The sequence below is a fragment of the Anopheles merus genome, chromosome 3L (assembly GCF_017562075.2).
Source record: "Anopheles merus strain MAF chromosome 3L, AmerM5.1, whole genome shotgun sequence".
NCBI classification, from domain to species: Eukaryota; Metazoa; Arthropoda; class Insecta; order Diptera; family Culicidae; genus Anopheles; species Anopheles merus.
Window position 1 is genome coordinate 8,946,183 of NC_054085.1, and position 17,214 is coordinate 8,963,396.

Here is a 17,214-nt window from a genome sequence, read left to right on the forward strand (position 1 = left end):
TGATAATAGATTTATTCAACAAACTTCATCACTGAAAAGTTGCCTTCCCTCAACAAGATTTGTCGGTTCTAGTCTGTTTAGAACTCTATGACTGGTATTCTGTGACTTATTGATTTAATCTCAGCCATACCGTAAACCTTGCATACAACAGACGAAAGCTAGTCGAGATACAGCAGCTAATTGAAACTATTGTAGAAGTCATTCTAAACCCAAACCTTATCTTAAGCTTTCAAAGTACAAACTACCTTGTGCTCTGAAAATAAATTCCCTCAGAAGATTTAGACAACAACTTACTAACTCTTTTTTGTGTCTCTTTGCTCTTTCTCTATTTCCAGCATCCCGGCCTGAAGGCGAATGTACTCACCCGCATCGTGGCTGGTGTCCTAATTCGTACAGCAAAACTTTTTCCCATTCACTCTTCCTCCTCCATAACCCAATTTCTTTCATTTTCTCCATCTCCGTTTGTTTGCCGGTTTGCAATAAATTGTACGAATTTCGTTCCTCTACCCTCCCATTGGCAGGATCACACGACGACGTTCACGACGTGCTACTACTACACAGGCCGCTACGATCGAATCGAATCGACCACATCCCTCCCCGAACTGGACCACCTTTAACGCGAATGCTATATGACTCCTTGTTTGTTCAACACCGTCAGCAGCAACGAGTAACAGCTTCCACCAAAGCAATCGAGCCCTCGCATAGGATTAGTATGGCCGTCGGTGAACGTGCGCTCTAAGGGCGGAGAAAGCTAACGCGAAACCAAGTGCCAGAGTGAAAGTGTCGAAACAGTGATTTTTTTCCAAGAAAAAGACGAAAAGGCCGTCAACAGGGAAGCGTAAATCTTTTTTTTCAGAAACGAACCAAATAAAACAAATAGAAAACAGTGGTCTGTTTGCAGTGAAAGTGAATTAAAGCGAGCTGCTGCTGCTACTGCTGAAACCATAAGGAAAACGGCGTTTGGCAGCCGAGCAGCTAAACTGCCCATTTAAGCCCCAGCGAAAGGATCCAAAATCTGCCAAAATAGAGCCGTAGTAGTGTACCAACATGGCTGAAGCAGAGGGAGGATCCGAGCAGGATGATGTTTCATTCTTGCGTACGGTAAGTCGACAAACTTGCTAATTACACTTTAAATATGCTCTCCCAATATTCTGGCCAATACACCTTTTGCCAGTGCTGGGGTAATCGTTGCCGGGTGGCAATTTTCTAATTGAATTAAACGATCTGTTTGATTACACTTTGCTATCGTTTAATTAGCTAACAAAGATGTTATATCGTAAAATTTTATTATTACCTTACACCCCTCAATCGGCTACATTTGTTGCGCACCGCACAGGGCATTCTCTTAAGACCGTTTTACTCTGCACAACCGTTCGATTAAACATTCATGAACCGCCCCAACATCCCAGTCCCGACGACTTTTGAAGCTTTCTCAGCCCCAGTGAGGCCATAAACCAAACACATTACACAGCAATAACTGTACAAACATTTGCCACACTCCTGGAATTGCTTGCCAATTGCAAGGGCTGTCCTTTTAGCAAGTAGACGATGTAAGGCAAAAAGGGCTAAATCAATTAAGGTTTCATACGTTCTGACAACATAGGATCAATAATGAAGATGAAATAGTTTTCTTTATGATAATAATTTATTTTTGGTAAAAATGTGTGCAACAGTTATAAGTATTAAGGCAACTAAACTATAAAAAGGCAGTAAAGGCATGAAAAGAGATACTTAAATAAAAACAAAAACTGAGATCAAAACTAACAATCTTCAAGAAGTCTAGAATACTTAACACTTTAATTGTCTAATCGTTTCAGTCATGTTTTCCCTTAGTAGCAAGTACATTTTGTGTACTGACTTTTTGTTACACATATTTAATATGAATATAATATGAATATTATATTCAGAATGTCCACAATCGATTCAAATATAGAGTTTTGTTACTATTTAATTTATGTGTTTGACTATTATCGTGTTGTATTATGCTCTGTTTCACTTTATTGTGCAAATCAATTTTATTATATTTTACATAAAAAATATTTTTCAATAGTCAAAGTTAATACATCTAAAATAGTATTTAGATGAGTTATTAGTGCAATGCAATGGCTATCTTCAGTGATATTTGAACTGAAACTCACAGCACATCAATTACTTCTATTGCTACACCATATTCATCAAAATAATTGATACAGAATTCCCCCGTCCTTGACTCAAACCTAGCTCGTATGCTAACACAAGAAGTAACACGCTACTCTAGATTAAGCGATTAGGATAATGGTTGAGAATATGAATTAATTACAAACAACTAATATTGGGGTCCTTTCCGTTTTAAGTTGGTAGGCTGAAATTTCAGCCTGTCAGCTGTTTGGATTGTGTAGCAGTTCGAGCAACTATCTAAGTGGGTATAATATACAAGTGGGCTTATCCCAAGGTGTATGAATTTAGAAGGCTAATTTTTATCGCTTCTGTTTCTGAATGAAAATTTTAAGAGTGTTTTGTGCATTTGTCATGCCTCCAGAAAGCCTGTTTGAGCAAAAGTTTTCACCCATTCTGTTAAAAAGTGATATTCAAATTTGGTTTAACCGTAGAGTTGGCCAGATTTACACACGTAAGTTGGCAACCGGCAACCGGCATACCGGCATTCCACAAGTTTTGATGCAAAAAAATAACGATTTTCACAGGTAAACAATGCTTTCTATATTTTAATGCTGTAAGCAAGTAATGCCGACAATATATTCTCTTCTATTTCATTGATTCATTAAGGTTTTTTCATTTTATTATAAAAATAACGGTCAAATTTAAATTTGGAATCGCTTCAATTTGACTCTAAAATAAGCACAATACAAAAAGAGGAAGAAGAGAAACGTCATTCTCCATACAAAATGTATGGAATACCCGGGTATGCTGGTTGCCAACTTACGTGGTAAAGTTAAAAAAATCAAAATAAAATACTTACAGGCTGTTTAAAATTACAACTTGTGCACCAAAAAATCATAAATTAAAAGTTGGGAGGCTACGGAACATTTCAGGTCAATAAAAGCAATGAATCAAAAGTTATTGCAGTTCGAAGTTGAAAAAAATACCCGGGTATCCGGTTGCAAACTTAAAGGTTAAAAAACATGCTATGAGACCACCTGGACTACATACACTTTGATTCTGGATTCCATCACAAGATCTCTTTGATGCACCTTGGGATAAATGTTAACACCACCTTGTTTTGCCATTTTTCGAGCAGGTACTCGAATCTAATTCTAGCTTTGAGGCTAGAATAATCTAGACTGAATATTGTAGGCTAGTTTATTGCATGGTTTTGTATGGAGTGTTTACATGATTTCAGCCTCCAACTGTCAAACTCCATATAAAAAACTAACTAGAATCGAATTTTTTGTACTTACTGAATCAAATGTTGATTTTGGCGTTGTAGGTATCACGCCATACTCTTTTGGAAGAAATTGAAGATTGAAGTCGATAATCCGTAACTTTAATGTATGATAGCCGTTACATCTCAGGAAATATAACTGGCTATCATATATGATTTTCTGTATCGCTGATCACTTTGACTTAACCATTAACCTACTATTGACATTATTACTGCATACTCTGCAATACTTTGCAATTTCATAGTAATGTACCAAACTCTCAAATCGTTTGTTCAGATTTTAGGCCATCCTGTAGGAAGTCTTTCCATGATCTTCACAATATGCTTTCTAGTAGCCTTGGAGCAATTCAATGACTGTTATGAATGCATATTGTATCCACATCCAAATCCATCTAATTATCTCCACTTCAGAAAATATGACCTCTTTTAAAACCTCCCACACAGAAGGTCTTTCTGAAGACCTTCTTTCACAATCTGTTGGAGGCAGCATAAGGATTGCTTCCGTAAACTCATCAGCATTATCATCGGTTCACCCTCATCAGTGCGGGCGGTATCAATTTAACTAATCGTCTTCAAATGTGTCCTTTCTTCCTTTCTTACCACCGCACCCCGCAACACAGGAAGACATGGTCTGCCTGTCCTGTACGGCAACCGGCGAACGCGTGTGTCTGGCGGCCGAGGGTTTCGGCAACCGGCACTGCTTCCTGGAGAACATCGCAGACAAGAACATCCCGCCGGACCTATCGCAGTGCGTGTTCGTCATAGAGCAGGCGCTGTCGGTGCGTGCGCTGCAGGAGCTTGTCACGGCCGCCGGTTCGGAAACCGTAAGTATCCCATCCAAGCTTCACGTCGTCCAATACACACACACACACACACACACACACACACTCCCAGACACACACGTACAAGCGTACTTCCCGTACCTGTCAACTTCCTGGGTTCACGGCCCATCTGCGTGGTCGCTCGGTGGGCCACGGTACGGTAGACCAGCATAGGGGAGTGGTTCAATTTCTCGCCCTACTCGTTACTTACCATCTTTTTTTTTATTTTTGCCCATCGTTTTGTGTTCTGAGTAGCTGTTTGAATCTTGTCTCACTTCACCATCCCTTCCGTTATTACTGCACCACCAGCCCCACCTGGCACATACATACACAAGCACACGTACGAAAGTTTTGATTTTTATCTCTCCACCAAGCACATCACAGTAGAAAAGTAAATTTGCACAGTAAATACACACGCACAAAAAACAAACAAACACACCACCACTTTGGAAGTTAGTAGTCCCCGAGCAACTTTCCCCTACCAGTAATGGTCTTGTTCCAGTCATCATTGAAACACGAAAAACATCACCATTTGGTTTTTGCACTGACTCTGCACTGGTAGGTGAGATGTGGAGTAGTTTAGTATAAATTATCGATTAGTTCGCAAACCATCCTTTCGCAGAACATTACCAGTTTGGCTGGCGTGTCCGACACCGAAGAGGCGACACTTTTGGGGCATTTGGTTTTTTTTTTTTTTTGTGGCAGTTTTCTTCCACACATTCCAAAGCGGTGAGCGAGCCTAGTGGCTGCTACTGCCGTCGAGTTTGATATGCATAATTCACACCAAACATTATTCAGCGCCACCTGTTCCGCTTGGCCTTACACGCCGAGTGATGTGATGTGATGTGTCCCATCACGTCACAGGCAATTTGCATTGCATTCTCACTTCAAGGTGGCCGCCCTTGAATAATTCCCTCGATGGAACACCGAACGGGTTTTCCTGGCACACATGTACACTTAATTTTAGGACCTTTAGGGGGGGAAAACAACAAACATACACACATACATGCGTCTGAAACCAAATCCCGCTAGATGGCGCCATTGATCATGCTGATGTTGGGTTTGTTTTTTGTTTTTTGTTTTTTTTTGCTTTTTGTACCAATGTTTGCTCCTCTTTTGCACATTTTACGGCGCCGTTTCTACCTCTTATCTCGCCCTACCCTTTGTTTTATCTCGTCTGATACTACCCTACAGCCAATCCCTGCGGTGAAACTTCAGGCGACTTGAAGCTTTTGTTTTTTGTTCCTTCTCTTGATAGGTAGAATGTTTGCTGTTGATTGTTCATTGTTACTTTTTGCTCTTCTATTTTTTTATATGCTGTGTCTTTCGTTTTCGTTTATTTTTTTTTTTACTTTTTTGTCCCATTCGATGTGTAAATTTATCTTGAAGGTTGTTGTATATTTTTTTTTTGCTTTTTCCTCAAGTCTGTTTTCCAAAGCGAAGTTGTGATAAGGCACAAGCAGCCTTTTTTCATTCGCTTGCGATTGACTTGCCACTAGAGAGTCTCTAGCTGTTCGTGTCCTCCTGCATACATCCTTCAGTTTCAATATTGATCCACGTTATACCAGCAGCAGTAGCAGTGAGCAGTTGCGATGGTTGTTTTCTCTTTATGGCCGTCCAGGTGGTCGTAAAACGTGAATGCACAATTTGCATGAAGGGAAGGCAGTGCCTTCGTGGTGGGCCGGGAGGAAATAAAGCCAGCTATGCTGAAAGCTTTCAATCACATTCCGTTCGAGATGAACCGATTTCGCAGAGCGATAGAGAAAGCGAAGCCATGACGATGTGCAGCGGCACACATACTCTAGGGAGCACCATGAATCCTCCTCCTGAGCACTGAAGCCATTCATAACCATTTCCTTCCGTTGTTACCGTTTTTTTTTTTGCTCTTTTTATTTTTGCTCGGGGTTGCCTTTATGCGGACACTTGAAAGTGAGCCAACGTAAATGTAAGCGTGATGGAAGAATCCAACCGAAACACGATGGGGGATGATTTATGGCCATTTTATGAATGTGCCGGTGTATCTCAGCCGTCAACCACCTAATGCCACCTAATTCCGAGCGGTCCGTTAATGCGATAAAAATTATCCCTAGTCTCACAGACTATCTTTCTCTCCACCTCTCCTCTATGACCTCTTGGCGTTAGAGTAATTTTTCTCCGACCATTATAATTTCCTCAGTAGGAATAAAGTCTTTTCTCGATTTTGTTTGTTTTGTTGTTCTAGGCGATTTATGGGCAATTAAATTATAAGATTTTCTGACAATGAAAACCAGCTCGACCCGCCCGTGTCCACCCTTGTCTCGTACCCCCAAACAAACGACTAAGAAAAGTTACTAAATAAAAGGGTTGAAAGGGCTAACAGGCGCCATCAAAAACTAAACAGTCCCAGAAACTAGCAGCTCGTTCTCATGCAGAACCTATTTTTTCGGCTTAATTTACTTTCAGGGAAACGATTCGGTAGTAAGTTGGCAGCGTACTAAGCGATGTGAGGGATTGCATCCTGTTCCCCGTTCCGAGCGTTGTATCTCGGAACGCCGAAACCGAACCATACCAAAAACGAACGAAAGAGCTTTCCCTCCTTGAGTTGTTTTCCTTTGATTTTCTTTTTCATTGTTACGTGTTTTACTTTACTGTTGCTCTGTTACGTTCCTGTTTCTGTGTCTGTGCCTTTACGTCGCCCGGCCTGGCATTTCATGTTTCATGTTTCTTTTTCGTTCCATTTCTGTCTTCTCTTTTCTTCTTCTTTCACTTTGTTTTCGACCTCTCACTTCTTTCTTCATACACAACGTGTCGTTTTCCTTCACTTTTACTTCTTTACTCTTTCCTCATCACATACCTTCTTTACCTTTTGATTCATACTCTATTTTCACTATTTTATTTTCACTTCTATCACACGCTCTCATTATGAATTGGCTGTTCGTTTTAAATTCCTTTACTAGATTTCTTTGTATTCCAAATTTACTGTTCATATACTAATCAATTCGGAATGTTTTTTTTTCTAAATTCTAAATTTTGCATCCTTTCTCTAAACTTTACCTCACCTACCATTTCTTTATTCCGTATATCTCTGACTTGTGAACTTTCTTCCTTTCTATTTTGTGAACTATTTACTATTTTGTGAACTCCTTTTTTTTCACCTTTGAATGGGAGCGAATAGTGCTTTCCGTTAAAATGAACTCGCAACGCTAAGAGAAGTAAAACTGTAATCTCTCTTGCCTTTGTACATACTATGTGAAGTTGCCCCAGCTGAACTAAATCATGCTTACCACCTCCTGTGCGTAGCATGTATTTGTGTCCAGAATTTGATTGCAGAGATGCGATCAATTCTAGGTCCTTAATCGTAGGGAAAACAAAGCTATAACCTTAAAAAAGCTTTACAATTATGTGTATAATTAAAATGTACTGGAAATTACATAAATTCCACACCGCGGATTCAAATTTACTTCATTTTAACGTTTGAATTACATTTAATTTGAACGTTACTGATTACTTCACAAAATGAGTATAACTCTGGTTGATTTTCTATTAACATTGTATAAAACAATCTCTTTCAAATGCATGTTTGGTAAAATCTTAGCTACTCCATGTATGTTAAAACAACTTCGCATGTTGGTATAGTCCCACCGATTTAACAGCGCCAAAGTAACGTTGCAAAGATTCTATTATAATCCCTCTACTTTATCAACATACTTCTAAACTACTCAAGCATCGATGATTGAACACTAGTGAGGTGAATGACCCAGTAGAATAGAGCTGTTTTAAACCCCGTTTGCCGTTGGAATGGAATGATGATTAACCCATCTTGTTGAATGAACAAAACTCCACTACAACTGAAATTATAACCACCGATATGGCAGCTCCATGAAAATGCTGCTTTTCTTGTCTTGGCGAATGGCGTTCTAAACCAATAAAAAGTTGCTTTACCGTGTACATTCTTCCTGATTAATTTTGTTTCCTTCTTTTGTCCACTTTCGTTTTCTTCTCTGTAATCAATAACACTTTTCGGTATCGCATAAACAAAACGACAGGGAAAGGGTACCGGATCCGGTCATCGTACGCTGCTTTATGGCAATGCTATCCTGTTGCGTCACAACAACAGTGACATGGTAAGTAAAACTACTCGTTCATTTTACAGCTTTTCTTAGGCTTCACAGTATAATACACTTCCGTGTCTGTTGGCAGTTACTCACTGTTAGAGCACTTATAGTGAACAAAATTTATTGGTGTCCAATGCCAACAACCACCTGTACGTTAGGGGCAATTTTGGCAACCTGTTGGGTTGCCGGTATTTTTAAACTCTCAACTGTCATGCCCTAGCGAGAAATCGAGAAATTTGATTTATTAATTTACAATCTTTCCTCGCCTATGCAGTATCTTGCCTGTCTGTCAACGTCGTCCTCCAACGATAAGCTGTCGTTTGACGTCGGTCTGCAAGAGCACAGCCAAGGTGAGGCCTGCTGGTGGACCGTACACCCAGCCAGCAAACAACGTTCGGAGGGTGAGAAGGTCCGTGTCGGTGACGATCTGATTCTGGTGTCCGTCGCTACCGAGCGATATCTGGTAAGTGTTTTAGTACGACCTAGACAAGAGTCCTTGATTACACTATTTTGCGCCTGTCCTAATAGCACACGACCAAAGAAAACGATCTGTCGATCGTAAATGCTAGCTTCCATGTGACGCACTGGAGCGTGCAGCCGTACGGAACCGGTATCTCGCGCATGAAGTATGTCGGCTACGTGTTCGGCGGCGACGTGCTTCGGTTCTTCCACGGCGGTGACGAATGTCTAACGATTCCGAGTACCTGGAGCTTGGACTCGGGTCAGAAGTAAGTAATATCAGCATCGCAGTGTAAACTAAAGCACTAACATCACTTCTTTCCCCAACACACAGCATTGTCGTGTACGAGGGCGGTTCTGTAATGTCGCAGGCCCGCTCGCTGTGGCGACTCGAGCTGGCCCGCACCAAGTGGGCCGGTGGTTTCATCAACTGGTCCCATCCGATGCGTATTCGCCATCTTACCACCGGCCGGTATCTCGGTGTGAACGAAAACAACGAACTGATCCTGATGAGCCGCGACCAAGCGACCACCTCGCAGACGGCCTTTGTGCTACGCCTCGAGAAGGACGACCAAAAGGTGGTGCTGGAGGACAAGGATTTGGAAATTATCGGTGCCCCGATCATCAAGTACGGCGACTCGACCGTAATCATGCAGCACTACGAGTCGGGCCTGTGGGTCAGCTACAAGAGCTACGAAACGAAAAAGAAGGGCGTCGGCAAGGTGGAGGAAAAGCAGGCGATACTGCATGAGGAAGGCAAGATGGACGATGGGTTGGACTTTTCGCGTTCGCAGGAGGAGGAATCGCGCACGGCTCGCGTCATCCGCAAGTGTAGCAGCTTGTTCACCAAGTTTATTAGGTAAGACCTGGTAAGAAGATAACGACCGCATCGCTTCTAACCGCTATCTATCTGCCCGTCCACAGTGGCCTTGAAACGTTGCAAGAAAATCGTCGTCACTCGATTTTCCTGCAGACTGTCAACCTGGGTGAGATGGTCATGTGCCTGGAGGATCTGATCAACTACTTCGCCCAGCCCGAGGACGACATGGAACACGAGGAGAAGCAGAACCGTCTGCGTGCGCTGCGCAATCGGCAGGATCTGTTCCAGGAGGAGGGCGTGTTGAATCTGATCCTCGAAGCGATCGACAAGATTAACGTCATCTCGTCGCAGGGCTTTTTGGCGTCGTTCCTGGCGAGCGACGAAAGCGGACAGAGCTGGGACATGATCTCCGGCTATCTGTATCAGCTGCTTGCCGCCATCATCAAGGGAAACCACACGAACTGTGCCCAGTTTGCCAACTCGAACCGTTTGAACTGGTTGTTCTCGCGACTTGGTTCGCAGGCATCGAGCGAAGGTTCCGGCATGCTGGATGTGTTGCACTGTGTGCTGATTGACTCGCCCGAAGCGCTGAACATGATGCGGGACGAGCACATTAAAGTGATCATTTCACTGCTGGAGAAGCACGGCCGTGACCCCAAGGTACTGGACGTGCTGTGCTCGCTGTGCGTTGGTAACGGCGTTGCGGTGCGCTCGTCGCAGAACAACATCTGCGACTTTCTGCTGCCGGGCAAGAATCTGCTCCTGCAGACCGGGCTCGTCGACCATGTGGCCAGCATCCGGCCGAACATTTTTGTGGGGCGCGTGGAAGGATCCGCCATCTACCAGAAGTGGTACTTCGAGGTGACGATGGATCACATCGAGCAGATGACGCACATGACGCCGCATCTGCGCATCGGCTGGGCTAATACGGCTGGGTACGTGCCGTATCCAGGCGGAGGTGAAAAGTGGGGCGGCAACGGTGTCGGTGATGATCTGTTCTCGTACGGGTTTGACGGTGTGTACTTCTGGTCCGCTGGACGACGCACCTGCGTAGTGCCGAGGGAAGTAACGGAACCTTTCATCAAGAAAGGGGACGTGATTGGCTGTACGCTCGATTTGAGTGTACCGGTGATTCGGTTTACCTTTAACGGCGAACCGGTGCAGGGTTGCTTCACCGACTTCAATCTGGACGGTATGTTCTTCCCCGTGATGAGCTGCTCGTCCAAGCTAAGCTGTCGCTTCCTGTTCGGCGGTGACAATGGAAGGCTTAAGTTTAATCCACCACCCGGCTTTTCGCCGCTAGTTCAGTGCCTTATGCCACATCAAAACCTTAGCCTGGATCCGTGCTTTTATTTCGGTAATCTGAACAAGAACGTTCTCGCCGGCCCATGGTTGGTAGAGGACGATTCGGCGTTCGTGCCGAAACCAGTGGATACCTCGATCGTCACGTTGCCATCGTCGGTGGAAACGATCAAGGACAAGCTGGCGGAAAACATCCACGAAATGTGGGCACTGAACAAGATCGAAGCCGGCTGGACGTGGGGTGAACGAAGAGACGATGTGTACCGCATCCATCCGTGTCTGACGTCGTTCGAGAAGCTGCCGGCGGCGGAAAAGCGCTACGACTGTCAGCTCGCCGTTCAGACGCTCAAAACCATCCTGGCGCTGGGATACTACATCTCGATGGACAAGCCACCGGCACGCATTCGTCCCATTCGCCTGCCAAACGATCCGTACATGCAGGGCAACGGATACAAACCGGCCCCGCTTGATCTGAGTGCCGCCGTGCTGACGCCCAAGATGGAGGAGCTGGTCGATCAGCTGGCAGAAAACACGCACAACCTGTGGGCAAAGGAGCGCATCCAGCAGGGCTGGACGTACGGGTTGAACGAGGATTCGGAGAATCTGCGTAGCCCTCATCTCGTACCGTACTCGAAGGTGGACGAAGCGATCAAGAAGGCAAACCGCGATACCGCTTCCGAAACGGTGCGCACCCTGCTCATCTACGGCTACAATCTGGATCCGCCGACCGGTGAAGCGAACGAGGCGCTGGCAGCGGAAGCGTTGCGCCAGAAGTTTGCCGCCTACCGTACGTACCGCGTCGAGCGAACGTATGCGGTCACCTCTGGCAAGTGGTACTTTGAGTTCGAGGTGCTTACTGCCGGTCCGATGAGGGTAAGAGAGAACTAGCATGGATTGGATGATTGGAACACTCTTTTATCACATCTTTTTTTTCTTTTTCCTCCAGGTTGGTTGGGCACGGGCTGACTGTAATCCCGGAACGATGCTAGGAAGTGACGATGCCTCGTGGGCATTCGATGGATACAATGTAAGTGGCTCTAGAGTAGACATTCCGTTCCACCCAACACAGAACACTCACACACTTATCCCTGTCACGATGGTTGAGGTAGTGCCCTACGCCCCTCACGCTTTATAAATCGCGTACAGGCTCGATATTTCCAATGGTTCACAGAATGTTAAAGCCCCATCACGTTGCACACAGACAAAAACCTATTTTATATACTTCAAGTCCAAGGTATTTAGGCATCGGTCAGTGGTACAGTTCCACAAGGGAAAGCCATGCATCGTACCATTACTAGCTGGTAGTCTTGTTACGTTACCATTTCTGATCACCTTTCTTTCCAATTGTCCAATCTTTCGTTCAATTGATGTCGCCCTTCTATTGACCCGGCGCACCGTCCCACATGATGCACCTTACACCTCTGTTCCCTGGTCCTTGGATACCCGTTGTTATTATGCGTCCGATCCCCTTTCCCGGGGGAGGGATGGAAACAGGCACGTAAGATGCATCTGCACACGGTCGAAGACTTTGGTAAACGCTATAAGATCGGAGACATCATCGGTTGCTTCATAAACGTCCACGAGAAGAGCATGAGTAAGCTAGAGCGCCGACGCGCACTGCAGATGGCGCGCGCTCGTGTGTGCGTTGTTTGCGTGTTGTTGTTTTCTTTTATCTGATCGTTGTTCACTACTTTTATCTACTCGTTTCGCATATCTATCCTCCGGCCACACATCACACAGCTGTCAAAGCCTATGTAAAGGATTTTCTTCTTCTGTTTCGTGTACTAGCCTCAAGATTTTGCTACTCTTTGGAACCTCTGATACACACATCACTGTGCATTACTTGTTACTATTGCTATTGTGTATGTTAAATGTCCATCTGTTTACTATCAGTATCTGACGACAATGCTATAATTAATTGCAACAATCATGTGTGTGTTCCACCTTCCACCTTTTTCATGTTTTTAGTGATTTACCTTTTTCATTTTGCGTTGTACGTACAATTGGATCAACTGAATGTTTCTTAAGCCTCATGGACACACATCTTCGAATAGAGAAACCATGAAATCACTGTGAATATAAAGAGATTAAAATAGAACCAATAATATCTGATGATCTGCAAAAAAAAATGCTGAAACAACACCATATTTAGAACCGAGAAAATTATATATTGAATTATCTACTGTGTTAATATGTCTCGGAAACCATCCCTGAACGTTATAAATTCTTCTTCTCCTTTCTGATTTTCTTTTTTCTCTTTCTCTCTCTCTCTCTTTCTCTTTCTCTCTTTCTATATTCTCTATTTCTATTGGTTTCCAAAACTATTAATCTTATGTTCAACTGTGTTAACCCCTCTTTCCAACCGCATCCTCAACATATTCCACGTGGGTTATTCGTGTAATGATGGTATAAACTACACTCCTCGCATAATAAACTTACGATACTCTGCAACACGTGGCACTGGCATCGGCTCTGGAATTTGAAATTATTGCATATGGGGTTCATCTTTACCACCACCACCACCACCACCACATCCACCAATTCGTTCCTACGTTTCGGTATCCTTTACTGACTAATGATTGCGTCCTTCATTCCATGTATATTGGCACTAATGCTTCGACATCGACCGCTACCATCCGACCGTCGAACCACCTGAAACCTAAATGATCTAAACCTAAAACTCCACTCAAACCAAATCCAAAAAAAACACACAAACGGATCCGATTTCCTCTTCCGTTAAAATTAATCGAACCCCGCCGTTCTCGCTGACGGACACGGGGGAGGTGCGGCCTAATCTTGTTTTCGTCATAAAATAAATATAAACAAAAATACCCTTCAAACTGCGTGTGTAACATCACACAACCACACAGGAAGAGAAAGTGTCCGGAGGTGCAACGGAGTCGTTCGGCAAACAGTGGGTACCAGGCGATATTGTCGGTGTATTTCTTGACTTAGTGGATCATACGATCAGTAAGGATCATATCTCAATTATAGAACGACAACTAATATCTAGCTTCTACTGTTTCTTTATAACAATTATTTTTTTATAAACTTTCAAAATCAAATCAGATTCAAAATTTTGGCTTTACTTTCGGCTTTGTTCTGCATCGGTATGACGTTTCGCTTTTATTCAAAACATGAACAGCAGTTTTCAATAATGTGCCATTTTATCGACCATTCACGTACATTAACATTGGTATCAATATGTAAAAATAATCATCATTCGAAAAAATCTAGAACAAATAACAAACAACACAGTCATTTACGCATAACATAGGATGTACATTAGATAAAGGATGCGTACGATTCCCACTACTTTTAGCATCTTTTTTATACATCATAACTTTTATTTGATGAAGCAACCAGACATACAGTATTAATAACATGACTGAACATACTCTCATTTTACTTAAATGCATTTGTTTTTAACCAGCCTTCATCGTAAACAGATACCTCATCTTTACTAACCTTTATCATTTATGCATTAATCAGTTCAATCTTGTTTTATGGCACTTGTCTTAACCAACTGTTTAAGGAGATGTCTCAGCATTTCAGTATTTTTGAAAAATTAAACACTGAAGAAAAACAACAATTTTACTATCGTCCAATACCAGTAAACCCGTTTTTACTTCACACAGTACGATACTAGGCAACTAACGGCATGAAACTCTTTCTCACAATGGCATGTAGCTAACACGCATGAAACTAGACGCAACAACTAATGCTACCAAACAAACTCCGCGCTTCATAATAGATACTGCTTTAGGAGTGTTTAATATGTTGACTTTGCTTGTATATACTACATACTTATCCCTTGGCAATCTATCTGTCTAACGTACTGCGCCTGCCTAATTTGGTGGTTCTTCGATAATTGAACGCTGCTCTACTTCGCACCAGGTTTCTCGCTAAACGGTGAACTGCTGATGGATGCTCTCGGTGGTGAAACTACCTTTGCTGATGTCAACGCACCGGACGGTGTTGGCTTTGTGCCAGCCTGTACTATTGGTGTATGTAGTATCTTTTTGTGATCGTATTATCATTCGCATTTATTAACGAGTACTTTTCTTGCCTGCTAACAGATCGGTCAGAAAGCGCGTGTTGTGTACGGTCAGGATGTCGACTCTCTCAAGTGGTTTACAACCTGTGGTTTGCAGGAAGGTTACGAGCCATTCTGCGTGTAAGTATTAATGTGCAGAAATTTTAATGACAGAGATTAATCTATATTCGATGTTATATGTTCGATGTTACAGCAACATGAAGCGTCCCGTTACCCACTGGTACACGAAGGATCAACCGATCTTCGAGAATACGGACGAGATTCCGGAGTGCAAGATTGACGTGACGCGTATCCCGGGCGGTGCCGATACGCCACCCTGCATGAAGATCTCGCACAACACGTTCGAGACGATGGAGAAGGCCAACTGGGAATTTTTACGTTTGTCGCTCCCCGTAACATGCGCCAATACCTTCATCACGTAAGTGATCAATCTTCAATGTCCCAGATACTCAGTGGTACAATATTTTTTACGGTCCAACTTTCCTCACGCACAGTGAACAGGAGAAGATGCGCCGCTGGGAAGAGATACGCATCCGTCAGCATCGTCTAATGACGGAGGTTGATCATTCGGCTCCGGCACACTTCGACCATATCATGCGTAGTGGCTTCACCATGAACGATATCAAGGGTCTGCATCGTAACTATTCGGAAGATGCGGCCGAAGCCGACGAGATGATGCGTAACGGGCCAAGACGTCCGTCGAGACACCAGGGACGCGGTGGACTTAGCCCACCGGGCATTGAAATCAATGGTGAAGCTACGAGCGACGGCGAGCTTAATGCGTACTCGGACAACGAGCTGGAGGGTGGTGACGATCGCAAAAAGCGTGGCCGCAGTCCGTTCCGACTGTTCGGCAAGAAGCGGGACCAGAGCAAGGACAAGCTGAAGGATCGTCGCACACCGGAGCCAGAACCGCGCAAGAGCAATCTGAAGGTTACTCAGCGCGGTCAGGCTACGCGCATGTCGAACAGCGATCTGCGTGCCCAAGCACCGTTGACGCCGGAGCGTAAGGGTATGGGAAGTCCGCAGGTGGAATCTTTCGGCAACGAAGTTTACGATGCAGATTGTCTGCGCTTAATCAATGAATACTTCTACGGGGTGCGCATTTTCCCCGGTCAAGACCCGACCCACGTGTATGTTGGATGGGTGACGACGCAGTACCATGTGCATAGCAAAGAGTTCAGCCAGAACAAGGTGCGCCACGCAGCGATCTACGTCGAGGACGAGAATGAAAAAACCATTGAGATGTAAGTGTGCTGGACAAATCGAATAGTTCGCAAGGTATCTGCAAAGAGTCTATTTCCTCACTTATAATTATTTCCAGCGTTAATCGTCAATCGTGCTATATGGTACGCGCGGATGAACTATTCAACGAAGTCACCCAAGATTCGTCTGGTAAGGGCGCATCGCAGGGCATGTTTGTTGGATGTTTCGTCGATACCGCTACCGGCACGATCCGGTTTACGTGCGAGGGCAAGGAAACGTCCCACGTGTTTCTGATGGAGCCGGATACCAAGCTGTTCCCGGCTATCTTCGTTGAGGCGACGAGCAAGGAAATTCTTCAGATTGAGCTCGGTCGCACACCGACGACGCTGCCTCTGTCGGCTGCCGTACTGCCAACCAGCGACAAGCATATCAACCCACAGTTCCCACCGAGACTGAAGGTCCAATGTTTGAAGCCCCACCAGTGGGCACGCGTACCGAATACTGCTTTGCAGGTGCACGCCCTGAAGCTGTCGGACATCCGCGGTTGGTCGATGTTGTGCGAGGACCCAGTGTCGATGCTGGCACTGCACATCCCCGAGGAGGATCGTTGTATCGATATTCTCGAGCTGATCGAAATCGATCGTCTGTTGCAGTTCCATGCACATACGCTGACGCTTTATTCGGCACTGTGCTATCAGTCGAACTATCGTGCCGCACATGCGCTTTGCTCGCACGTCGACCAGAAGCAGCTGTTGTACGCGATCCAGTCGGAGTACATGAGTGGTCCGCTGCGTCTTGGATTCTATGATCTATTGATTTCACTGCATCTAGAATCGCATGCCACTACAATGTATGTTGAAGTGTTTTATATGCAAATATGGTATCTATCGTATTCTAACGACTATTCTTTCACAGGGAGGTTTGTAAGAATGAGTACATCATTCCGCTAGGCTCCGAACTGCGCGAGCTATACATTGATCCAGAAATGTGCCACTCGCTCCGTTCATTGCAAACGCTTTCCGTTCGACCGGAAATGAACATGACCGAAATAGCGTAAGTACTTCAACCCCTGTGTG

At 44.3% G+C, this 17,214-nt stretch overlaps 1 protein-coding gene across 9 annotated transcripts in view; it reads left to right on the forward strand.

The window, feature by feature from the left end:
- The window catches only part of LOC121599611 (ryanodine receptor), a 41,301-nt gene that overhangs the window by 8,352 nt on the left and 15,735 nt on the right, over positions 1-17,214 (forward strand). For 5 of the 9 annotated variants that reach the window (XM_041927535.1, XM_041927537.1, XM_041927538.1 and 2 more), the window contains exons 2-17: positions 522-1,101; positions 4,000-4,203; positions 6,643-6,657; positions 8,226-8,303; positions 8,569-8,757; positions 8,823-9,022; positions 9,088-9,612; positions 9,678-11,748; positions 11,822-11,902; positions 13,746-13,845; positions 14,773-14,882; positions 14,955-15,052; positions 15,126-15,350; positions 15,427-16,179; positions 16,257-16,988; positions 17,054-17,191. In XM_041927535.1, coding sequence (XP_041783469.1) covers positions 1,048-1,101; positions 4,000-4,203; positions 6,643-6,657; positions 8,226-8,303; positions 8,569-8,757; positions 8,823-9,022; positions 9,088-9,612; positions 9,678-11,748; positions 11,822-11,902; positions 13,746-13,845; positions 14,773-14,882; positions 14,955-15,052; positions 15,126-15,350; positions 15,427-16,179; positions 16,257-16,988; positions 17,054-17,191 — 5,573 coding nt within the window. In that variant the 5' untranslated portion in view covers positions 522-1,047. The remainder of the gene's footprint in view (positions 1-521; positions 1,102-3,999; positions 4,204-6,642; positions 6,658-8,225; positions 8,304-8,568; positions 8,758-8,822; positions 9,023-9,087; positions 9,613-9,677; positions 11,749-11,821; positions 11,903-13,745; positions 13,846-14,772; positions 14,883-14,954; positions 15,053-15,125; positions 15,351-15,426; positions 16,180-16,256; positions 16,989-17,053; positions 17,192-17,214) is intronic. The other 4 variants (XM_041927540.1, XM_041927541.1, XM_041927543.1 and 1 more) reach the window with 1 other exon arrangement.